This window comes from Medicago sativa, chromosome 4, assembly GCF_051527215.1.
Source record: "Medicago sativa cultivar Bolivia chromosome 4, Bolivia_mono, whole genome shotgun sequence".
In the NCBI taxonomy this organism is placed as follows: domain Eukaryota; kingdom Viridiplantae; phylum Streptophyta; class Magnoliopsida; order Fabales; family Fabaceae; genus Medicago; species Medicago sativa.
In genome coordinates, this window is record NC_140752.1 from 80,175,862 (window position 1) to 80,201,608 (window position 25,747).

Below are 25,747 nucleotides of genomic sequence, written 5' to 3' on the forward strand. Positions count from 1 at the left end.
ATGTGTACTATCAAAATAAAATAGTGCAAATATATATAATAGAGATAGAGATTTAACACTAGATATTCAACCCGTTCGTTGCACGGATTTGATTAAAATATTTTTAAACTTATTATTCTCTCGTCCAATGAATATAGAGTATAGAATAGATAAAAATTACTTTTGATATAAACAGTGTGACATTCACCTCATTAGAAATCAATAGAAATTAATAAAAATTTGTTTTAATATATTTTCTTTGTTTACCTTTATTTCAATACATTTATGAATTCTAGAAAGAAAAAAAAATGATGAATTATATTCAAACTTGAGTCAATGAAATTATCTTACTTAGAGAAAATAGAAGGAAATAACTCAATTTTAATAAATAAATTAATTAAATGACTCATTTCATATGTACCATTCAATGACAACATAGTTTTTAGATAAAAAAAAAAAATTATTCATCTTCTCCTCCTACCTTTTACAAATAATTTAATTTATTCATTTTGGTGCTAAATACAAAACATTATTTTTTTTATTAAAATAAAAATATTGAATTTAAAAAAAATATGGAATAAGATTTTAGCACAATCTCTTCATTAGTCGGAGCTATAATACGTGCAAATGAGACCCTATTTTTCCTTTAACCACCTTCATATATGAATTTTTCAAGTCAATTGTAGTTAATAGTTTAAATTTTTCTCAATGATTTGTTTTAACTTTATGTGCAATAGATTTAAATTTTTATTGTATAAATTCATTTAGTGTTTTTCATAAGCAAATGCCACATATGTGTAACTTGGATCATATCCTTTAGTCTTCCCTCTATCCATGTCTTAATTATATCATAATATCTTTGTTATTGTTTTTATATGAAAAAATGGTAGACACTTGTGTCTTCACCTTTATAAACTAAAATAATGTTTTTATGTAAGATACAATCTTCCATATTCAATTGAAAATATTTGAATAAAAATGAATTGAACTTTTACTTCATGTTCTATATTATTGATATTTACATAAAGACTCTAACTTTAGACTACTTAAATATATTGTAGTTTTCATTTTTTTTATAATATATTATACTTAATTCATAAATAGAAGTCTCATTTATCCTCTTCTTCTTCCTTCAATTTTTTTTCCTCTTCTCCGAACAAGAAAATATTTTCATATCCAAATCAAGTAACAAGCAGAAATAAGAAAATTAGAAAATTAGACTAATAAACATTATATCAATAAAAAAAAGTAGGGCTAGAATACGTTGTCAATCTAAGAGTTATAAATAAAAATAGAAACTTACTAAACAATTTATTCATTAAAAATTTTCATTAATATAATGAGTGAGTAAATTATCATAGCTAAGGAATATGAAAAGTAGTAGTTCAAAGGTTGGTGTGACAAAGTATTTATAAAAATATAATAAGACATTAGTAATTAATAAAAATGTAACTAATAAGTTTATTGATATAATTATTTTAATTTATAACTTACAACATTTCATTAACCTTTATTCAAATGTTCTTAATATTTTAAGAAATATAATTATTTTTTGGATAAATATATTATTTGAGTGATCATTTTATGTTGTTCATTTGTAACATTTTTCTACAAAAAATTATTTTGTCATTTTCTATTTTATTATACATAATATTAAAATATCTAAGTTGCAAAGTTCATGAGAAAAATATTATTATTATTTAATGAGCTCTAACATTTTTGTGTTGTATATTTTTCAAAAGTATATAAACATGATAAATAGATAAAATATACTAAAAATATAAGTGTACAAATAAAAACAGATTTTTTTGATAAAAAGAAAATAAATATAGATGATAAAAATTATCACTATGTTCATATAAACTAAATTGAAAAATTAAAATAATTCATTCAAGTATATATTTATAAATTGTTGAATTTTATACAAACTATTTGGTAGATCTAAAAGGAACTTGAGTCTCTATCATGTCATAGAAATCAAAGAATAGCCAAGAGATGAAGAGTAAAAAACAGAAGAAAAATTATAATACCAAATTGAAGAGCTACCATAGAATAGTTTCTTAGAGTGATGATGAACAACCATTTTTCATAAACTTCTTCTTGAGAAACAACGATGCAACCAAAGTAAAATAAAAGTATTCTTTATATTCTTTTCTTAATTCACAAAAAAAAATCACATACGCATTAAGGAATAAATTAAAATATGAAAGAAAGTTGGAAAAATAGACAAACAAACTTCATATATATAAATAAGAAGTAGAGCTTAAATATTTGACCAATCTAAGAGCAACTTGACTCCCTATCATGTCATAGAAACCAATTGATAATCATGAGATGAAGAGTAGAAGTGAATAGAAAAACAGTAATACAAAATTGAAGACGTTCTATCCAATTATTGCTTGAAAGTGGCGATGAACAAAACCCAAAATTTGATGCAAAAAATCACATATTTATATACACAATCTTTTTCAATGTAGAACAAATAGTCTCATTAGTAGAAACTAAAAATATTGAGATCATATTAGTGGTTGTATATATAATGAGTGAGTGAATGTTTGTAGTTAGGAAATATGAGTTATGAAATAAAATAAAAATAGTACTAGTTCAAAAGTTTTTTTTTTTTAAGGAATAGTAGTTCAAAAGTTAATAATAATAATAATAATAATAATAAGGATAATGATGTTTATCCCGAAAAGCTTTCTCCCGAAATTATCCCGACCTTATCCTTTTGTTGTAGCACTCCATGTATGGCTAGTGGGCCCTATTTTATGTGCCATGCCACCCATGTTTTCCGGAAACAACAGAATTCAATTGGCCCACTTGCTTTTCGGGATGGTCTCGGGAAGAATTTTGTCGGGAGGAATAGCACTACTCTAATAATAATAATAATAATAATAATAATAATAATAATGTAATAAAAATGAATGCATTGGAGTTTATGATTGACAAACACATAAAGAATGTGTGAAGTTTTTTTAGATGTGCCACATCATCACAACTCTAGCTCATGGATAGCTCAAGTTTCCTTTACATTGATGTAGAAAAAGTCTATTTTAAATGTTTCAAAGTGTTGAATACACAATTCCTTAGATAAACTTTAAGTGCCCTTAATTTTTTATAAAATTTTCAATCATCACTTTTGGTCCCTATTTTAAAGTCAACTCATGTGTAACCTTTGTATTTTTTAATGAAATTGAACAGAAATGTGTAAAATATTATAAAAACCCTTACAAAAAAAATTATAATTTTTTAACTAAACATAAATTAAATATGAATTTTTAAACAAAAAAAATACAAAAATTCATATTTATATGTTTTGTTAAAAGAAGAGATCAAAGTGAAGATGGAAACCTTCTATGAGACTAAATGTTGATTTTTTTTTAAGAAGAACTAAAATTAATATATTTACAAGGAGTAAACACATTTTTCACCCAAAAATAAAACTTGTCAAAAATACTTGACAAAAAAAAAAACTTGTCAAAGATAAGTATTGGAAAAATAAAAAAATTTGAAAAACGCGTAATTCACACATCAATATTTTTTTTCTTCATTTCCTTAACAATTAATTTTTCTTTTTTAAGAACAACTAGTTGTCAACCCGTGCTTCGCACGGGGTGGATTGCTTTTTTTCGGATAATTTTGTTGGCAATCACATTTGTTAACGGTTAAAAGTGAACTAATTGTGAACATAGATATTACATGCTTATAAATATAAAAAAATCATGATCCATAACATATCAAATAATAGATAGGTCTACCATAAATGAAATCGAAGCAGAAGTTATACAACATAGATTCTAAAGTAGTTGTGTTTAATGGATTACAAAGTTAAATTTCCAAAACGGCATCATCATCTTCAATCCCAAAGGTAAGCACATTTACCACCTAAAGGTTTCTGGCATTTTCCCTGCCAATAGTTATCTATTAGAGAAAACCATTTAGTTAATCTAACTATTATTTTTTTTGTTGTCATTAATATTTTTTTTTATTGTTGTCCAGTTAATTTAAATATAATAATGATGTTTTTTGCCAAGATTGAGTCACACTTGAATTCCAATCTGGTTCCAGGAGTGATGCGATTACATAAGCAAAATCTTTTCCATCCATTTCCGATTATAGATGTGGTAATATTTGTTTCAGGGTCATTTATGAAAAATAATTTACATATTGTAATTGTGTTAGCAGTACCGCATAGTCCTAAATATCTTTTAAAAAATTTGTTACGAAGGAAAAATGAGCAAATTACTGAATATTCCACAGACATTAGAAATATTTACCAAATTTTGTTTATTGCTAAAATTTATTAATATTTGAACCTGAGTCGCTACTAAAACAATAAATTGTCAAAATACAACAACATTGTGTTGCAGAAATTTTGTGGATACTGTCCTTGATTGCTGAGTTTAAAAGTGAATTTCCAAACTCCTATCACTTATTGCGACAACCTAAGTATCATATCCCTATTACATAATGCAGTGCTTCATATTTAGGACCAAACATATGGAGCTCTAAATCTTTGATGAAAAGAAAGTAGTCAATTAGGAATCTCATAGTACATCATGTCCCTACTGATCAAAATACAGTTTACTAATCTGAGACAAACCCATGGTGTTTGATAAGTATGCACTTGATCGACCACCTTGAGTTTGAGTTGAAAAATGGAAAATGGACAACCAAACATTAGAAGCATCCAAGAGCAATGATCATCTCTTAAAAAAAAAACAATGAATCGTTTTGTGGTATAAAGAAATGGATCAAGGACCCTAAGTTAGCTCTTAAAAGTGTTGAAAATGAATGAAAAGAATAATAAATATGTTTGAAATTAAAAGAACAAAATGACCTTAGAATTTAAAAAGGGCAACACCAGTGATAAAGAGGTTCCTCATTGAATTCATGTTGGTGTGAGTTGCAATTTTTTCAGTCAATTTCAAAAAGTTGAAGAAAATTAGAGGGACTAAAACAAAAAGTTGGTATATTTAACCCTTTTATGGATTAATTTCACTAATGAAAGCTACATTTGAGGATTAAATTAATCGATGAAAGATACATTGATAACCAAACCGATTGACGAAAGATGCATATATGTATGTTTTCATACGATCAGAGACTATTGTGACAACCTCTCACATATTTAAGGACCACAAAGTATGTTTGCTCTGTTATTAGAGAAGTTTTAGCTTACAATTAACTGATAGGAGAAAGAGAAAATGGCTTAGCCATGAAAAACCCGAAAATATATTTGTTGACTTATAACTATATCAATAAGATTAAATATTAGTCTTGTATTAAACACAAAATAAAGAGCAAGAATTGGTTACAAAAATTTTCCATCAAACAATGGTGGAACACTAACTTCAAAATATCCTTCCGACATCTGCAACACCTTTGCAATAGATGGCCTAATAGTTGGATTAGGGCACAAGCACCACAGTCCAACCATAGTCATTCTCTCAAACCTAATGAAATCATTAACAACTTCAACATCATGGCTAAGAATGTCTCTTAGTTTCCCCTCTTTTGCCCAATATAGAACCCAATCTATAAGTATCATGTCATCACCACCTTCTGTTCCATCTTCAACTTGATGCAACTCAATGTGCCTTCTACAAAATAAGATTTCAAGCAACATGACACCAAAGTTGTAGATATCCACTTTTGCAGTGATAGGTGCATTTTTGAGCCATTCTGGTGCCAAACATCCCATTGTCCCTCTAACATTTGTGCTTGTTCTACTTCTGTCTTTCATTAGCAGCTTGGCCATTCGAAAAAATGCTTTAATTTTGAGCTATAGTTTACTTGCAAAAAGTGATATGCAAGAAAGTGTACGATGGTGTTTAAACTTGGAATGAAGAGATTACAGAATTAAGTACCTGCTAGATCAAAAATACTGCTAGTATAAAAATTCTATTGTGACAATATATGTATATGATATTTTTTCAAAGGAAAAAGTCTGATACAATGTGTATACCAAAATGAATAATGAATATGCAAATCATTTTAAAAAAGGTTAAGAATTATTAAGACATCACTGTCGAGAAAGATGCTCGGTGAGTGGTGACAGGCTGACAGCAACTACACTTAATATATAGAAACCGAGATTATTAGCTCATACTATCTCATTCAGCCAAAAATATGGCTGCACTTGAACATTTCCAAATTGAAAAACCTCACTAATTTCAACTTATTAGGAAGGATAAAGAGGTGTGACAGCAAGGATGCATTCAAACTTCCAAACTAATTAGGTAAATCAATTAAATTGAAACATAGTGTGGTTGGTTGAATCTATTCTATTGTTAATTTGACAATGAATTTCATTAAATAATGCACTTGGACACAAAAAAAAAAAACAAATGGAAACATGATTGTAGAGATTCAAAATAAAAATGCAAGATAACAGTTAAATCTGACCAAGAACTTACCTAAATTCTATTAGGCAAAATGCTTCTTGAAAGATCCTCGTTAATGGCAACAGGCAGTGGCGGCATTTGGCTCATAATGCCAGGCATCTCATAGAAGGAATAAGATGATTCGAGATCAATAATCGAAATCATAACTCTCGAAGAAAACCACCATATTATCGTGTTCCTTCTTCTTTCTTAGTATGAAGCTAGAAAAGCTTATCAATACTTGTGAGAGTATGCTTATTCAACAACACCTTTCTTCCTCATCAGAAGCACAATTAAAGAAAAAGTTTCTATAGATAAAGAAGGATATCTTTTAATTAGATTTCTGATCAACTATGTCCATCTAACTCAAAATGGAAGGAACCACTCTAAGCATCATACTCTGAACAAAAGATACCATCTGCAAACAAAAATTAATCATATAAATTGCGATATAATTAGACAAGAAAGAATCATACAAATATGGACAAAATATTCAACAATATTATAAAAAAGAAATAAAAATAGAGAGCATGGAGAACTTTGATTAAAGTAAGTTCTTACCCAAGCAATTCCAATACACATTATAATGAAGCCAGGAAAATTAAAAGGTGCCTTTTCAGATAGAAATAGAGCTGAAAAAAGAGAATGGGTGTTTGTTACTAATTTTCTGTAGTAATGTGAACATGATGGAACATTATGACTTTCCACTCACCCGTTAATGAAGAGAAAGCCAAGGGAGATACAATATGTGCAATCGAACATATGCCTGAGATGCAACCATGAGCCCTTCCCTGAAAGAATAAGATAAGTGAGAAAAAACCAACTTAATAGATTATAATCTGTCTACCAAAAATAAATAGCATTCAATCATGCAAAATCAAGTTGTTTTTCATCCATTAGAAGTTGACTGTGTTCCAATCATGTCTTCCTTTTAGTGTGCCTAACAAAAATATATTACCACTAACCAATATTATGAACATGATACCTGCTCACATGGATCATCTTGTTTAGAAACAATACTTCGTATCTGCAAACATGCAAAAGTAAATTAATTAAAATTATATTTTGAATAACAAAGGGGAAAGTATATTTAAAAGGATAACCAAAGATATATAGAATGAGGAATGAAACTCACATACGGCTGTGAAAATACAAACAAAATTGAGAACATTGCAGCAGCATAAGGAACCTATAAACATGTTACCTTATTAATTAATACAGCATAAAATGAGAAGGTATAACTGAGAATGCATATTAGAAGCATACATATGCAAATTCCACTTCTAAAATAAGTTACTACACATTATACAATACTTGACAGAGATGAACTTGTAATTAGCAATAGAGTAGCTAAAGACATACCCAAGAGGACCATGCTATACTGTAAATGAACATCTGCATTAAATTTGATAACACTAATTTAGAATTTTTGTCTTGGAATTTTCACAGAAGAAATTGAGTCTGCCATATTGCAAAAAGAAAAACTCTGAAAAGTTTGGCAGGGCTGCTACTCAATATTTGCAAAAACAATCAACTTTAGCTACAATTTGAACACTAACTTCAACAAAACATAGCTTTCTCTTGTTCAGTAAGTGCATGACGGAAATGGCATCTATGGCCATACGGGCACACAACCCCAGCAAGGACCATCCTGCAGACCTCAGTTTTGTAGCGTGGGTGGCGGATCATTGGGCGAAGCTCCCCAATGTCGTGAGCGAATTTACAGTGGTCTCCATAAGGGCATGTGCCAGTTTCCTGCCATTTGTTACAGAGCTCAGTCTTGAACATCCCCTGGTTGTACACAACCATCTCAAGAGGCTCTTCCTCTTTCCGCCCTCCTCGCACAAATAAGCAACACACACAAAATTTCAACAATAATCAATTCTTTCGAATATCAACAATCAAATCTATATAATGTCCACTCATTGTTATTAAATGGTGATGCATCTACAATCTACTTTTACATTAAAGAGTGTCAAGGCATGGCAGAGCATTTTGAATATCAATCAAATAAAAAAAAAACAATAAGATGAAAAATATAATCAGTCAAGATGAAAGAAACATTAGTATGACTGTCAAGGCATGGCAAGGCAGGACATTCATGAATAGTATATGCAGAGCTCTTGACACAGTTTATCCCAAAATATATTCAATTAATTGTTTGACTGATCATCCAAGAAATTACCATTTCAAAATTGAACACAGTTATTTGCATCCATTCATCTTTATCTCTAAGTATAACCAATGAAGATTCAAGACATTACCCTAGTCAGCAATGAGTAACAAAATCAAACAACTAAATGGAGACAAACTATAAACAGCACTATACGTCTATTGAAAGCTACACCAACAACAGTGGATAAAACCATGAAAACAGATTGAGTGACATATTTTGCATCCCCTGCATCACTTGTTACTTGTAAAACCAGTCCAACTATTTGGCCCCTTTAAAACTTAATAAAACCAAGGTATTGATTTTGGCCACTAAAAGTTGAAAATACAAACCACTACCAACAGCACTGCAAATTTCCATACATGGCTATCATAAATAGAAAAATATATAGTTGACCTCTTAAATTCTCCTATAATGTAGACATTGTATGGCTCATCAATCTTCCTAGTCTTGCTAGTTCTATATACTATTTCAAGAGTTTATTGAGAAGTGTGAAAAAGATTATTTAACCACCTAAATTATAATCTAAAAACTGTATGGCAGCATCAAAATTTAACTTAATTGGAATATGACACCAAGCACAAAGAACCATGGTTTTAAAATGCAGCCGCGGTTGCGGTCGCTGCCTTTGTGATATTGCAGCTATTGCTGTGTGTATTGTCGTCCTTGCGGCGTCAACTTAATTTTTATTAGCATAAATATTATAATTTACTATTATTTATTTTATGGCTCATGCATGTATCTCCTGTTTCCTCTCTAAAATCTTTATCTCATATCAGCCATCTATCAGTTTAAAATATCACTAATTCTTTAAAATACTCTAAATCTATGATATAAAGCTAAAGTAAAATATAAAAATAAATTGTGTGACCTCTGTAGTTTTCTGCCCCAATGCCCTCGTTACGGCGTTGCCGTTTCAAATGTGATTTACGATCACACTGCAATTGCAACTTGATTCGTGATTACAGATAATGCCGTGGCAGCATCCGCAATTGGAAACCATATACAGATCACATTGGCACATAACACATGGGTTAAAATGTCACAAAAAGGCTTCAAAGTTTAGCTCATCTGTTTTGCCTCATACAAGTAGTCATCTGTTCAGCCCACAAAGAAAAATTTTCAATATCATAAATTCGTGGCAAGATTCCTGAATAGATTATAAAAAGCAAATTAGAATCAGACACTCACACCTTATAATTCTTATTGAAGGTATAACTGATTTTTTATAACTCACAATTCAAACAAATTTTCAAGCTTCCCAAACTCATTCGGAATTTCACCCACCAGTTGATTATCATTCAATTACCTGGAAAAATTAAGCTTGGTAAATTTGTGCACAAAACTAAGATACTGATGATACAGATGGAGATCAACTCACAAGTAGCTCTAGATGCAGGGTAACCCAAAAAAAAAATCAAATTCACACAGCTCATCAAAACAATAAGAGAGCAAGAATATGCTATGTATCAAATGACCTCACCATAAGATAAAATTTGCAAACAATCAGTACATACTTAATGATGATTAAAATGCATCTAATAAGTGCTAAGGCATGTAGATCACATGGGTTTGGGTCCTTGATAGAACTTTAGATAGTTAAGTGAAAGTTGTGAATATTAATTAGAAAATCATGAGTTCTGGGATAGTCTATAAGTAATCTCCTCTTGACCATGTGCTTAACCTTACTCTTCAAAGTAGACTCTACACTTCAAAAAATCTTGACATATGGAAGTAACTTTCTGCAGAACTTATTTTTGTAAAAATACACCAATGCATCATAAAACCACTCTGTAATACCTCACTGAGATTCTTGAGAACATTGTTGGTTGAATATTTGTTAACTATTCTTGCCACAAATAGACCAAATAATTTTTCCAAATTATAAATAGAAAATCATTGTATAGAGAATCTGCATTGATATTATGGCAGAAGAAGACTTTTACACAGAAAATGGAACTATTGTGAAATCAACCCTTTGGGTTATAAATGATCTGAAAATAAGTTTGTTTTGGAAGCCTTCCTTCTAACCTACTGACTTTGAGATCATTTAATTGCACAATCTGGTTATAACCCAAAAATGTGTTATCAAATAAACTCTTCTAACTGACTTTGAGATCATTTAATTGAAACAACAGAGAAATTCATATACACATTGCAAAAAGATGGATAACCTATAAGTAGACTTGAACTCTTGATATAAAATTAATCTTTATAGAAACAATATTGTGTAAACCTTGCATAATGTATCTATATGTTTGGATATCAGTGTTGTCAATCACCAAAAATAGTCGTTTTTTCAAATCCCGCTATGCTATAACACTGGTTTTTAGTTCATTACAAAATTATAGCAATTTTTTCAAACAACACTACACTATAGCCGCAGTTTGACAACTCTTGTGTATATATACTTGTCTATTATATTATAATATGAAAATACTCAAATTTGAAACAGTGCTGTGACAGGAAATGAATGTTCTGAGACACTGGCATACTATAGTATGAGTAGATTGGCATACTATCAAAAAACATACTTTCACCAAGAAATCTTTTTAGCAAAATATATAATTATTCCTCATGTTGATTAGCTTACCACCTAATTCATAGCACAAACAATAACAATTAATAGTACTTAGATCATAATTAATGGATGCATACAAATTAATGGACTTCCAGGGCCATTGTATAATTGTTCTGCAAAGGTATCAAGTTCTAATCAATATATCTTCCGTATAACTGTATGAATGATATAAGTTTCAATTTTCACTGTCATCTAAAGTTTTAGGATCCATCAACCAATGTCATTAAAAATCAATCAAAGTTTTGCATAAAGAATCACAAATCTACGTCTCATCCAAAAAAATTAGATTCATCAACCAAATTCATTAAAAATCAATCTAACTTTCAAGTCTACACAAAGAAAACTCATTTAAGTATCCAACAAACATTTCTACGCAAAGAAAACTTATCATCAACAAACTCAACAAATCACTAATTTTAAACCTCACCAGCAAACACATAAAACTTATGACCTGTTCAGCCCACAAAGAAAAAACTTTTCATATCATAAATTGGTAACATAAAGTAATTACCATACAAAATTATTTATAGCTGAAAATTTGATTTTTTATATGCTAGCAAACACATAAAACTTATGACCTGTTCAGCCCACAAAGAAAAAACTTTTCATATCATAAATTGGTAACATAAAGTAATTACCATACAAAATTATTTATAGCTGAAAATTTGATTTTTTATATGCTTACATAGAAAAAAGTAACTTACCTTCAATTATGATTCTGCTAGCAGAAACTTTTACCCTTGCCAATTCCCACTCTAGTGTCCTCTCTCCTCCTGAAAATTTATGCTAAAACCATGTTACTGTATAGATAAACCAGTAGATACAAAAGTCATACAAAAGTTAGTCCAAAATGCAAGTGGTCATAACATTAACATATGCCTACTTGCAACTCAGAAATCTGTCACTGGATAACACCTCTTTTCTTTTTCACCGTGCATTTCAGCATTTCTTTATCAAGACAATCTATTGAATATAAACAATTACAGCATCAATATTTTTAGCCTACAATTTTTACATTCAATTTAAATATAAATTTACATAGAACATACCTTATGGGATGAAATTATCATAGATTAAAATCTAGAAGTGTCCTGAAGAAAGAAAAAAAATCAGTAAACAACTTAAAAACTAAAACTAATTAACTGAAAATTAAAAAAAAATTAGCTAAAACTATTTTTGATCAAGGATTAACAACAATTAAAATCAACAGCTATCTTCTCTAGCCCTCTTCATACCTACACAATCTATCAATTAAATCAACAACATTAACAACATAATTAACAATTTCATTAACAATAACAAAAACACAAAAACCCAATCAAACAAAACTCACCATAAATCAGAATTGAGTGGGTGGAATGAAGAATTAGAACTTGTTAGATCATTAGATTAGACTGAAGATTACAAAATCATATTTGCATGTGGAGTTTGGTGAAGAAATTGGTGAAATTTGATGGAAAGGAGAGAAGAGAGGGTGAAGCCGTGTTTGAGAAGAGAGAGGGATGAGAGATGGCGTTTCTGTTTTTTTAGAGAGAGAAGGGGAAAAAATCTGTTTTGTAGTGAGATAAAGTGGGTGAAGAAATGAGAGAAATATGAGAATTCAGCATATATATAGGGGAACACTCCCCCATTTACCAAATGACGAAAATACCCCCACAAGGGCAAAATGGTAAAAAAAATGGACATTTATTTTCCTATATAGTTTAGTAGATTCAAAAAAAATATAATTTTGTCTGAAACTGAAAGCAGAGTCTTCTCTCAGTTTATGTCTTTGTTGAATTGCTGACCAAAGACAATTCTTTTGTATTTGTACCTGTAATTACCTCACCTCACCACCTTCTTTTCCTTCTTTTACAACTTTCAAACTTCTTTCAAATCTCAACTCTCCAACACAATTCTTTATTTTTTTTGCTATCCATTTCATTTGACTTTATTCATTTCTGCACCATCGTCACAGATCTCATGGCTGGTCGCTATGATAGCAACCCCTTTGATGAAGAAGAAGTTAACCCCTTTTCTGTAAGTTCTTCTTTTTCTTAAAGTTTTGATTTTTTGAACTGGGTGTGAACTGTTTTTGTTGATCTTGATTTTATTCTTTAAAGGGTTGTTTCAGACTGAAACTATAGTTCAATTGTTGTTTTAGTTGTTAAATTTTGGTTGACTGGTTGGTACTATGGTTGATGTGGTTGGGGAAACTGGTTTTTGAGGTTGTTTCTGTGTGTAAGTGTAAGTATCTATTTTTAGTTGTTGGTCTCTTTGATTCTTTGTGTAGGATTTTGTGTGTTTTAATGTTGTTTTGTTTTGGCCTTGCCTTTAGAATTCAGCTCAGGCTTTTTAGGATGCATCTTGCATAAGTTCTTGTGATTTGCTTGTAGATAAAGATGCTGTATTTTTTAGAATTCAGCTCAGGCTTTTAGGATTTGTGTAACTATAACTGTATTGGTTCTCATATTTGCACTATATTTTGATTTTGGTCCCTCTATTTCAATTTCAAATGGAATTTCTGTATTGATGATGATGTGGTAATGCCCTTTTTGTTTGTTATGGTGTGAATTATGATGAGTTGATCTTTTATTTACTTTGCTCGTACTAGCATCCTAATGTCACATCTCTCACCTTACTAGTCGGTTTTGTGGGGGTGAAGTTTAGTCCAACCCAAATTTAGATCGTATTAGAGCCTATCCAAGAGCTGTTGAAATACTCACTATTGAACTACTCATGTCATGCTCTAGATATCCAATTCTGGGTGTGATGAGTGTGTGTTGACAGTCTCACGGCTTGAAAAGGTGTATATAAATGGAAGGCATCTCTCATTATAAGTCGGATTTGTAGGGCCTAAGATAGCCCCAATCCAAATTCTAATAAAGCTAATGCACTATGAAGAGATCACAATTATGAGCATGTATAGTTGTATTAAGAATTTAAGATATGATCTATTTGAAGTTAGGGGATAAGAGTTTATGATTAAGGATTTTAAAACTCGGTTGTTTGACTTCGACATAACTTATTCCCTGCTGACTTATTTACTATGTTTTCCTTAATTTTGGTCTAAACTAACAGGAACCAGCTGCAAGGGGAAAAACATCAAGCCAATCAAACTACAGTGGTGGTGCATTTTACACAACAGTGAGTTTATTAATCAAACACCGGTTATAATTATTTATGTTCATGAATTGCTTTTTGATAATTTAAAAGTCACAAGTAACAACAATAGGTTATGGTCAGCAGTGGAGTTAGTGCTAAAGATTAGGAGGAGTACAATTTTTATGCATGTAAACATGAATGGTACACAAAAATATTTGAGAAGTTCTAAATTTATATTCATAATCATAAAATCATATGATATTTTAATTTTAATGAATGATGATGCATAAAGAAGAGGTAATACTAATGTCAAACATTTCTAAAATATTTTTGAATCATTACCTATTATTTTGCAAATCTTTTAGGATAAATTGTTGTGACAAAATTACCAAAAACCTTTGCTGATTATGTTTTAACTAAACATCACGTTGATGATATTCAGAGCTTTTCTGTGATGCTTTTCAGGTGCATGAATGTGATGTTGAATTTTTATTATTTTCATATGGGGAGAAAAATTAAGATGAGATAAAAAAAGTAATAATTATTGAGGAAGTGAAAGAAGCACTCCATCCAGCGATACAATTTAACTTTAGCCAGTTTGTATAAATCCCACTACCTTGTAATGAATTATATCTTTTTACAATCTGAACTCTAAGGTCTAGGTTCACCATCCATTTTTTGTAAGATATGATATATAGTACATGTGTGATGTGCTGATAAAAAGCCTGTAAATCATTTTGATCTTATGCTTCTTGCTTCATATTGTTTTTAAAATGTCAGAATCCTGGAAGTGTTCCACCTGCCAAAAATTCAAGGCTTTCACCTCTTGAGCCAGAGCCTGCTGATTATAATAATTATGGCTTTGGCGCAACAGTTGATATACCTCTTGATACATCAACGGTATGCATATAATTGAGATTGTTGAAATCCTCAGTTTTTTTTTTTCTTTCCATTTATAATGTATTTGCATGTATTCTTGCAAGAATCGAACTGAGGTTTTTTCGAATTATTATCCATTTCAATATTAGGATTTGAAAAAGAAGGAGAAGGAACTCCAATCCAAGGAGGCTGATTTGAGAAGAAGGGAACAGGTATACAATGGGATTTCTTTGTGTCTTTTTGTTCACTTTAGGTTGAGAGTTCCCTCAGTGGATATTTACCGAGATTGGAACATTTGTACTGCTGATGCTCTCCTCTGTTTTCATTTCTCATTTCTTCTCACCCCTTCCATATCCATATTTCTGTTTGAGAAGTCTTCAATTTCTCCATCATATAACATTGATTCTTGATTTGATTCTCTTGCTTTCTTTCTTGTTAACACTGAAAGACATATACTTTTGAGAGTTATAATTGGAAAAGTCATTAAGAAAAACATTTCCATCTTTCTGTTTGAGAAGTCTTAAATAGCTGGTAAAGAATATATTGATTATATTAGCGACCCATTTGGTTAATTGCGAAATTGGTCTTAAATTAACATATATATATATATAGGTTGAGGGTGCATTTAGTCCGAGGGAAAGTCCTGAAACTTTCAAGTTTTGCCATTTAATAACATTTTGCGGAATATAAATTTTAAATTTCCAACTATTGAATAATGATATTAACATGATTATCATGCACACTACGTTTTAGATAAAATTAGACATTGATAGGTATGCAATTTTATAGTTTTTATTTACTTATATTTTAAATTTTTTGTTATATGTTAAAATGAAGTTGCCTGATGGAATATTATTTAGTTTTAAAATTGTATGAAATTTGGAATGCTTGATATTCTTAAAGAGAATTACAATGGTTGGATTAATAAAATTCCACTATTAGAAATTAGAAATAATAACAAATTATATAGAGTAAGTTTAACAAGACTTACTCCTGAAATAAGTGGATCCTATTCATGCATTCGTTCATGTATGCACCAAGAATCTGATTGTTTTATATCATTTCTGAAGTTTGGACGTGATGACAGAATCTAAAATTGTTACAATCCGAAATTAGGTTGATCTCTGGAAATGTGTATCTTAAATAAACGCTTCTCATTAAATCACGCTGTCTTCTATTTAATATGTTTAGAATGTGCATATTGATGTTCAGTTAACTTTGCCTGCATAAGGGTTTATCAACTTACTTTCATGCTAATTACAAGTATCTAGAAATTCACAGGCATCTTTTATTTATTTCTTTATTTATTTATCCAAATGCAGGAAGTGAGACGAAAAGAAGAAGCTGCTGCACGAGGTAAATTACATTACCCGTATTTATATTTGTTTCAGAATGATTTAGTAGTTTTTTTGTATATTTTTTTTTAAATTTAATTGTTTAAATTGCTATTACTGTTTGAGGTGGCTTTTTTTGTTTCTGTTGACATTCAATTGAATTGTCCTGCAGAATTTTATTAAGGTCTTTGAAGTTTGAATATTTTGCACTAATTTAGTCCTGCTTGGCTCTTTTTGTTTCTGTTGATATTCAATTGAATACTGCAGAATTTTATAAATGTCTTTGAAGTTTGAACCTTCTCTACAAATTTAGTTCTGCTTAATTCTTCTAATAGGCATTGACATTTTGTTTTGCAGCTGGAATTGTTCTTGAGGAAAAGAATTGGCCGCCATTTTTCCCAATTATCCATCACGACATTGCTAATGAAATTCCGGTTCATCTTCAAAAATTGCAATATGTTGCATTTACTACATATTTGGGTATGTGATCCTCTTTATTGTTCTTGGTTCCAATTATGCCATTGGTTCTTGAGTATTGTGTTAGTCATTTTATATTGCAGCCACTGATTAAAAGCTGTATCATGCAGGACTAGTGGCGTGCCTATTGTGGAATGTTATAGCTGTTACTGCTGCTTGGATTAAGGGTGAAGGTGAGTTTAGATATGTAAAAGAAGTTTTTTTTTTGGTCTAGTAGCAAGTGGCTAGAAATTCACCTCATAAGGTGAATAAGTGGGGAGTTCAGGGTTCAAACCCCGACTCCTGCATATTACATGCAATGTCCCTACTATCAATTGAGCTATGCTCATGGGGACTATAGAAGAAGGTTTTATTCAGTTATCTAACAATCAAATTTCGAATCTGACATTTCCTTATGCCATGTGCATGAAACATGGCTTTGTTTGACACAGGTGTAAAAATTTGGTTTCTGGCCATTATCTACTTCATATCAGGGGTACCTGGAGCATATGTTCTGTGGTATCGTCCATTATATCGTGTTTTTAGGTAAAAAAAAAATTGATGCTTTGCTCGTGCATTATTTTTTTTTTTTAAATTAAGAAATTATGAGACTGCAACAAGTTGGGATTTCTATTATATAATTTAAGCCATACTCTTGATTCTAAATATGCACCTTTTTCATTGCAGGACAGAAAGTGCTCTGAAATTTGGATGGTTTTTCATGCTTTATCTGGTACATTGTTTATACTTGTTAATGTGCATAAGTTTTTTTTTTTTTTTTTTGACCAATTCATGTGCATAAGTTATGCTTAAAAAAACTGAAGAAATATAATCATCTTTGTTTCTTCTTCTGCTTACAGGTTCACATAGGATTCTGCATCTTAGCTGCTGTTGCTCCTCCTATAGTTTTCAAAGGAAAATCCCTGACGTACGCCAACTTACTCTACGCACTCAATTTAACTTGAAAATATTGCTTTTTTGACTACATTTTTGTGGCAAAGAGACAGCATTTAAATTTGTTTTCCTTGCAGAAGATAGGTTTACTTTCTAAAATAAAATTTAATGATGAATCTTTGAAAGAAAATTTGTAAACTTTGGTTTTTAATGTGTTTTTGTTCATATCTTCAAGTGACTGAAGTTATTATCATTTATATAATCTAATGTTGGCTCTATTTATTCACACTGATACAGGGGTATTCTATCTGCCATAGATGTGATAGACAACTCTACTTTGATTGGGGTAAGAATACTATTTAACTGTCAAATTTTGTTGCACATCTGTTTGTTGCACGTCTGTTAGTACACAATCTTATTCCAAATATTGCAAATGTGACCAAAGCAAACTTCTGAATTGTTTGATTTTCTGCATTTGCTTGTAGATTTTCTACTTCATTGGATTTGGATTTTTCTGCCTGGAAACGTTGATAAGCATTTGGGTTATTCAGGTCTGGTTACACTTTTGCTAAGTTTCCGTTTATCTTTAAGCTCATTCAGTTAGCATTTAAAAGCCATGATTTTCTTACAATGCATAGCTGCTCACTTTTTCTTTGGCTGGAATACAGCAAGTATACATGTACTTCCGCGGAAGTGGTAAGGCTGCTGAGATGAAACGGGACGTTGCAAGGGGAGCAGTGAGAGCTGCATTCTGATATATCATTTTGTGGAGAAGGCAGTATGGATTACCTTTTCATGGGTCAACATATGTATATTACTAGCCACAAATAATGTGAAGAAAAATATTATTCTGATGGTGATTTTCGTGTACAAGTTTTATTTATTTGTTCTTCTCTTGTTTAACATGTTAGCTATTCATGTGGTTTGTTAGTGTAGATTATAAGCAGAGATTTGACATAACAGTGGCTGGTAGAGAAGTGCAATAGTGAAACTCATGTAATTCTCTAGATATTGTGCTAGTGGTGATGCTTTTTCTCAAGTTTCTTCAATAGGTGTGATCCTAGTCTTGTTAGACATATTTTTCAGGCCTCTGTAAGTTCAGAATTGTTGTCTATCATTTCTTCCATTTCTTCAAATAAGGGCTTCATTGTCTTGAAGTCACATTGATTTTACGTCTACTTCTTTATTTCACAAAACTAAATGAGACTATTTTTCTTCTTTCTTATGTAGTCAGAGAAGTAACTGATTATGACCTAAATATGAGACCTTATTTGAATAGAATGCAACTCCTTGTCACCAACTAACAAAAGCTATAATAAGAGTATTAAACTAATAGCTAAAATAAAGTTAGAAAAATAAAGAAAAACCTATCAATGGAAGCTAGCTGCCAACTAGTAAATACAACTACTCCTTCCATGTTACTGCTATATTTGTTGCCAAGATAGTTAATGCACACATTTTAAGAAAATATACACATCTTCAGAAATTTGTGTGTATATTTATAAATTTAAATTGTTTTCAAGTAATTGACCAACAGCCTATTCTTGAAAAGTTATTTATTGTGCATAACTAACTAACTTGTGTCCTTGACCAAAAAAAATAATTAAGTAAAAAAAATTAATTAATCGTCTGTAGTTTGATGATATACCACTAATAGATCCAAGGAAGATGGTCAAAGTAGTACAAACTAAACCTCCCCCTGCTAAAATACAACTCAAGATTTACATAGATATAATACTCACTTTTTTTCATATAAAAGTGAACAAAATAACAGTCCAGAATCAGACTCTTCCCAACAATCTATCATACTTTATTAAACTATATAGATATAGACATTACAAAGCCATATATATAATGAAAAGCAAGTTCCAACTCAGATCAACCCATATAATAGTAGTAGTAGCATATATATTTATTTATCTAATAAAATGGTGTTGGAGATGTTCATAAGTTAAAACTCAGACACACAATATATGTAGCTTCCTTCAACAATAAGCAGTACATTTCTTTTTGCAATCAATGGTGCAGCCACCACCTCCACCTCCACCACCGTAGCCCTTGCCGGAGCGACTGAAGGAAGTAAAACACCTTGCTGGACAGGTAACCTTCTTCTGGTAACAAGGGCCTCTGTCTTTGCAGACAACAGTTGGCCTAATTACACCATTTGTAGAATGCCCTCCATTTGGACCACCATATCCACCTCCATATCCACCTGCATAATTTCCTCCTCCTCCTATGATGTTGTTGTCAAAACCTGGTATGCTAAAACCTCCTCCTGGTCCAAATCCAAAGGAGCCACCATAGTCATTGCCACCACCGACACCATCTTTGTTATTGTTGTTGTTGTTGGTGTCAGCAGATGGTGAAGGTTTGGTTGTTGATGTGGATCTGCGAGAGGACACAGAGGTAGTAACTGTTAGCAAGATGGTGAGCAAAATAAGGATGCTTATCTGTTTCATTTTTGCTTTCTTTCTTTGTTGTGTACATGAAATTGTAGAAGAGAGTTTATGTGTTTGGTTAATGGAATATTTAAGGTATGGAGATAGATAGTGGGGGGTTTAGTGGAGTGAAAAAAGGTAGCATGTGGAGTACAGATGGTGAATTTATGACCCTATTGTTGGTTGGCTGCAATTATTGTATTCTGCTGACTTAATTCATTGCAACCACGTATAAAGGAGTGTTATACTAAAACTAGTTAGTTAGTTCAATTTCCATTTCACTTGGATGAGTGATTAGTTATGGATGAAATGTGACTAATTTCCTAGAACGGAAAAGTTGACACATTTCAATTGCACTCTCATGGAAACCATTGTACGGCATGATGGGTAGGTACTCAAAATAAATAAGCAATGAGCTGTAATGAAGAAACCAAAATGTGATACAATGAGACAGATATTTCTTTTTTTTTTTTTGAATAAAATGAGACAGATATTTCTAACACTTGCATAAATACTGTACTGTATAAGTATTTGCAACAGCTTATAAAAATAGTTTTTGACAGAGTTTTGTTGGTACCCTATAAATTACATCTACCCCACAAATTATTTGAAATTATGTGTGGTGTTTTAGAAATGTGAAGATGAGTAAAGTTGTTCTCCTAATTTGGCTTAGGTAGGTGATTCAAGTAGTCACAAAGAAATAGTGACAACATTTAATCCATATATTTCAAACAATACACATTTCATGCTAGCAAGCTACTAGTACAAATACATCAACAGTAACTGAAGTTAAAGCAGAGGCATTAATATGATGCCGTGTCAAGTAAAACAGAAAATAAAAGCTCAAAAACAATGCACAAGATCACAATATATGATTACATAATACATGTAGATAGGTTATTTATTATGAAACAGTGTTAGCTCAAAGGCTAGAAGAGGCCCAACTAGCATCAACAGCATCTATGATCTTTTCATGTAATGTGGCTCCAGCACAAGCAACTATACCACGATCAATCCCTTCTAAATATGATGAACCTTTAGAGAAATCCAAGGAACTGCCCCTAGCATCTGTTACTGTGCCTCCTGCCTCTTGTATGATGATGAAACCAGCAGCATGATCCCATATTTTCTCTTTGTAACCAGTCCTTGCAAACTTCATAAACACCTCAGCATCCCCACAAGCTAGTGCCACATATTTCATCATGCTCTTTACTCCTAATGGTTTATTGCTGCATACAACGGATGAATTTGAGCTTTCTTGTAAAGTAAAAGACTATAATTCTGTTATCGGAACTATATTATTTTTGCGGCGACCTTTGGAAGTAGAAGCTCATGGCGCTCCTCATCATTGTGATTGAGAAGATGACATGATCAATGTTAGTTTGATAAAAATAAGGAAAAACAAATGAGTTAAGTTTTAGACACAGATATTTGTTTTTTTTTTTGTCAATTGACATCGATCAAATCACTATCTCAACTGTGAAAACGTGAAGGACCATGAGCTTCTACTTCCAGAAGACAACATCTGTCGCATTGAAGATTCAAAAGATTTTCAAGTACCGGTTGTGGACCACCTATCAAAGTGGTCCACCATAGAATTTGCTTGCATATTAAATTAATTGATAAAGCTTCGCGGCCACAATCTGAGCTACAATATCAAGGTTTTTATGTCTCTGCGACCACGATTGAGGTCATATTTGATTGCAATTCTTGACTGTATCAAGGACCGCAACACGAATGGAATTTAAAGCCTTGTTAACTAAATACAAATAGAAAACATGGGAATAATCCAAATAGAAATAACCCCATGTTGGAATGTTTAAAAACCCACAACCCCACAAGATAAATATCAAAAGACAGGAAGGATAACTGACATAAAAAAAAGAATGAAATAGAAATGAACCTGAAACCAACACTATGAGCCAGTCCATCAGTAAAGGAGTGACTTGAATTAGCCTTCTCAACTGTTTGGCACAAAGTGGCCAATCCTAGGTTGTCAACAGAAGACAGAGAAACTTGTTTTGCATGGTTTGGCCACACAAACTTCTTATTGGCATGATGGATCAGTGGTTGGATCCAAGCCTTGCCACTATCCTTCTTAGCATAAATTACACAACCTTTGTTCCAAGTTTCAGATGTTGGAGGAATCAACTTGGACATAATCCTATGATAACTTTGCTGATAACCAAGCCAGTCCTTTCTCATAGGGTAGTTAGGACACCCTAGAACACCAACCACCACTTCTCCATCCTCTATGAGTGATAAAGCTACAGCATATTGATCACCATTTACAAATCCCATTTTGCCATCAAGAGGACTTAGTGCCCAAAATCTTCCGGAAGGAACCCCAACTGAGTTGAAGTGACTAATGATTTCAAGAACCTCTGAAGTTCCAAGAGGTGATTTTGGTGCTTCAGCTCCAAATAAAGGTGCTTCAGATAGACATTCATTCACAATTTTTACTACAGTTTCTAGCAGTTCAGATGCATTAGTGTTGGAGAGAGTCTGAACCTCCTCTTCAGCTAGAATAGAGATATTGTCACCCCTTAAACATTCAGATAATATCCAGCTCACAATTGCTTTGACACTCCAACCTATATATTTAGCATATTGACAAAGTACAGTGCAATTCAATTTCAGTTAATTGTAAGTATGAATATAAATTTATCAAATTCACCAATAGACTGATCAGTAGATGTTCCAAGTAGTAGCTCGGTTGGTGAGCTAAGAGACACCGAAAGAGTTTTAAGCACGAGGTCTAGGATTTAAACCTTGGAAACTAACATAAACATTTGCCTACAAAAAGACCAACCTCGGTTAATGAAGCATATACCGAATGTAATTAACCACTTATTTAAAGTGTGTTAGCCACTTAAATCGTTGTAGCAAAGTTGTTAAATTTTACTTGTTTAAATAACACAACATATAAGTATAATATGCACAAGCGTTCAAAAAAAATAAAAAAGGTAGTTCGGTGTACTAAAGCTTCCACATACACAGGATTCGGGAAAGGGTCCCACTATTTTGGTGTATTGTACGCAGCTTTACCTTATTTTTTACACAATATATTGTTTCCAGGACTTAAACCCGCGACTTTTTCAGTCACGGGACAACAGCTTTACCGATGCACAAGCGTTCATATGACCAAACTTAAATACTCTATCAAGCTTCTCATACCGATCAATATGGACTAGACAATCTATAATACCAAGTCTTTATCATTTTCCATTTTACCATCAAAATTTTGTTTTTAAGACCTCTGAAGCCTTTATATAACAGTCACTTTTCTTGCCAAACAGTTTTTCATTGACTTTACAAATTTTAGAGTATAAGTATTCATTTTGATTATTAGATCCTGTTTGTATCAGAAAATGTTTGTCTTCCTCTTTTGTCACTTCATAATAAATCCAAGAAGCCACTTGTCATAATTTGACTGGATACCAAAGCAACTTGGCACAAGTGGTAGAAGTTGTGTTTGACAGCAACATCCAATTCTTACAGGACAGTAGACACTCTACTCCAAAGTTATTGCAATCTAACACAAAAATCAACTCAGAATTCCATATAAATCCATATATGGCTAAGATAAAAGTTTAACTCATTAGCTTAATAAAACAAAAATAATACATGCAAACAAAACATGACAATTTTCACAATTAGAAATATTCACCTGCCACTGTGACTGAAGAATTGCAATCCTTGGATGACTTGGAAATCAAGGTTTCTTGCACTTTTTGACATAGAGAGCAAGCCATCTGGACTGCTCTGACAGCAACATCCAATTCTTGGGAATATTTCTCTGATTGTGAAACAAGACCAACCATTTGTCTGTCCTCCTCCATCAAGGGAGAAGAATAGTTTTGTTCTAATTTAGACACAAAACCAATGTGGCTTGAGAGGTTCTTATGATGATTGAAGGACAAGAAGCTTGAACTTGATTTTGCTTCTATATGGCTTAGTGTAAAGTAGTCACTCTTCTTTCCATGTTTCAATATATGTGGTATGTTTGCACGGATGATGGAACAATATAAAGACATGTAGTAGAGTACAACAAGTTATTGGTGTTGTAATAAGAGGGAATAGAAAATTGGGATTGGATTATGAATTACAAGAATGACATGGATAAGCCTATAAGAGTATATCATTATTTATAGGACCGAGTTTCATAGCAAAAAACCTTTTTTTTCTTTCACTTCATGTCATTTTCATTAGTGAGAACAAAATGCATTACGATAAAAATTCTTTCTTTTTCGTTCCAAGACCTGAAAATGTCACTTGTACGAGTTATTGCTTCTTGTACAAAATAATTAAATCTCACAAGTCACTACTAATAGAAGTGTTGTAGAATATTTGTTGAAGACCAAACAAAAATACTAAAGGTTGTTTACTTTCATGTCATGTATTATACCCTTCTTAGATGGTGTATGAGCACTAGTAATTTTTCATTATATAAGGATTTTTCGTTCTCCAAAACAAAGCACACACTACTTATCTCTCACTTGCCTCAATATCCTATTGATTTGAGCGTCAGAGTGTATAAATGCTCCCACCAAAAGACTCCAAATCGATGTCCTCCACTATGCTTCATCAATTCCGGCCACCATTATTAATCTACTTGGTTTCAAGATTTATGTTTATAAACCATAAGTCGTGTATGAACAAATATTTATTAATGAGTGGAAAAATCTAACAAGTTCATAGACGGAAGTATATAGGAGCGGAGCCAGAAGTTTAAAGTTAAGGGGCCGAGTATAAGGAACATTTTTTTAAGCGTACAAGAAACTTAATTTGATTAAAGTAATAACTTTTTAAATACAACGTGTATATAATTTAGGAGGCCCCTAATATGGACCCTTTAATTAAAGGACCATGGGTGAACCTCAACAAATGACCTGCTGTAGCCAGTCATATCTTTTAGGAAAAAAAACTCATTTTTCTTCCTCAACTAAAAAAGTAAAACTCATTTCATCTATCGAAATCTTATTGATAGGAAATTTCAAAATATTTGATTTTTTTTCCATTAAAGTAAACCGTAAATCTTAACGAATAATCTTCATAAACTGGAATGTAGGGGGTGATTTGCTGATCTTTCATAAAATATATCACGAGAACGACAACCATTAGAAAAACAATTACTTAAAATCTAGCTAGTGTTGAAATGAAACCGAAGCTTGAAAAATCATTAGAGTTGAACATGAACAGACTGAGAAAATCTTATCTTTACTTTTTCTATAATATTGAGTTGATTTTAATAGAGCTATTTTGTTCAGAAAAAGTGCATCGATGAAAACTTAGCTAAAAATTAGAACTATTGTTCAAATATCCAACTTATCATGAAACTTAGCTAAAAAGTGAATCCAAAAAAGGAACCTTTTGTTCCTAAAACTTATCATGATCCAAATATCCAACAGAGTTGTTACGTTAATGGGCCACAAGAATTGGTTCAGATTCTGATCAATCAGGAAAATTAGGGACAAGCAATAGAAAGTGAAAAGTTTTAACATTTTTGGAGGAGAGAAAGAGGGCCTTCAATCCTATTGTAT

The 25,747-nt window shown here is 31.6% G+C and overlaps 4 protein-coding genes across 39 annotated transcripts; 1 reads left to right on the forward strand and 3 right to left on the reverse strand.

Annotated features, from left to right (window-relative positions):
* Positions 1–5,241: 5,241 nt before the first annotated feature.
* Positions 5,242–12,702, reverse strand: LOC146932428 (uncharacterized). 35 transcript variants are annotated; one of them, XM_085704098.1, is made up of 15 exons: positions 12,453–12,702; positions 12,169–12,210; positions 12,003–12,082; positions 11,824–11,892; positions 9,776–9,847; positions 9,410–9,635; positions 8,551–8,630; positions 7,925–8,200; positions 7,728–7,760; positions 7,501–7,554; positions 7,351–7,392; positions 7,078–7,156; positions 6,927–6,997; positions 6,399–6,783; positions 5,242–5,849 (listed from the first exon to the last, which is right to left on the reverse strand). In XM_085704098.1, exons 8-14 carry the CDS (start codon positions 7,985–7,987, stop codon positions 6,727–6,729), a joined length of 399 nt encoding a protein of 132 aa, XP_085560224.1. In that variant the 5' UTR covers positions 7,988–8,200; positions 8,551–8,630; positions 9,410–9,635; positions 9,776–9,847; positions 11,824–11,892; positions 12,003–12,082; positions 12,169–12,210; positions 12,453–12,702; the 3' UTR covers positions 5,242–5,849; positions 6,399–6,726. The 35 variants fall into 35 exon arrangements, with proteins under 35 accessions (XP_085560224.1, XP_085560220.1, XP_085560247.1 ...); XM_085704094.1 differs by having other exon boundaries at positions 9,410–9,688; XM_085704121.1 differs by having other exon boundaries at positions 7,505–7,554; positions 9,732–9,847.
* Positions 12,703–12,829: 127 nt separating this feature from the next.
* LOC146932429 (secretory carrier-associated membrane protein-like) lies at positions 12,830–18,815 on the forward strand. Of its 2 annotated transcripts, XM_085704127.1 has the most exons (14): positions 12,830–12,934; positions 13,077–13,138; positions 14,180–14,245; positions 14,984–15,103; positions 15,232–15,294; positions 16,405–16,438; positions 16,774–16,896; positions 17,004–17,066; positions 17,325–17,418; positions 17,560–17,605; positions 17,733–17,800; positions 18,064–18,112; positions 18,252–18,317; positions 18,435–18,815. In XM_085704127.1, exons 2-14 carry the CDS (start codon positions 13,082–13,084, stop codon positions 18,519–18,521), a joined length of 936 nt encoding a protein of 311 aa, XP_085560253.1. In that variant the 5' UTR covers positions 12,830–12,934; positions 13,077–13,081; the 3' UTR covers positions 18,522–18,815. The 2 variants fall into 2 exon arrangements, with proteins under 2 accessions (XP_085560253.1, XP_085560252.1); XM_085704126.1 differs by having other exon boundaries at positions 12,851–13,138.
* Positions 18,816–19,555: 740 nt separating this feature from the next.
* On the reverse strand, positions 19,556–20,341 carry LOC146932430 (uncharacterized). The gene has a single exon (XM_085704128.1). It carries the CDS (start codon positions 20,223–20,225, stop codon positions 19,752–19,754), a length of 474 nt encoding a protein of 157 aa, XP_085560254.1. The 5' UTR covers positions 20,226–20,341; the 3' UTR covers positions 19,556–19,751.
* A 564-nt stretch (positions 20,342–20,905) lies between these two features.
* On the reverse strand, positions 20,906–24,324 carry LOC146932431 (3',5'-bisphosphate nucleotidase AHL-like). The gene is made up of 3 exons (XM_085704125.1): positions 23,875–24,324; positions 22,108–22,798; positions 20,906–21,433 (listed from the first exon to the last, which is right to left on the reverse strand). The coding sequence occupies exons 1-3, from the start codon at positions 24,239–24,241 to the stop codon at positions 21,127–21,129; spliced, it is 1,365 nt and encodes a 454-aa protein (XP_085560251.1). The 5' UTR covers positions 24,242–24,324; the 3' UTR covers positions 20,906–21,126.
* Positions 24,325–25,747: the final 1,423 nt, after the last annotated feature.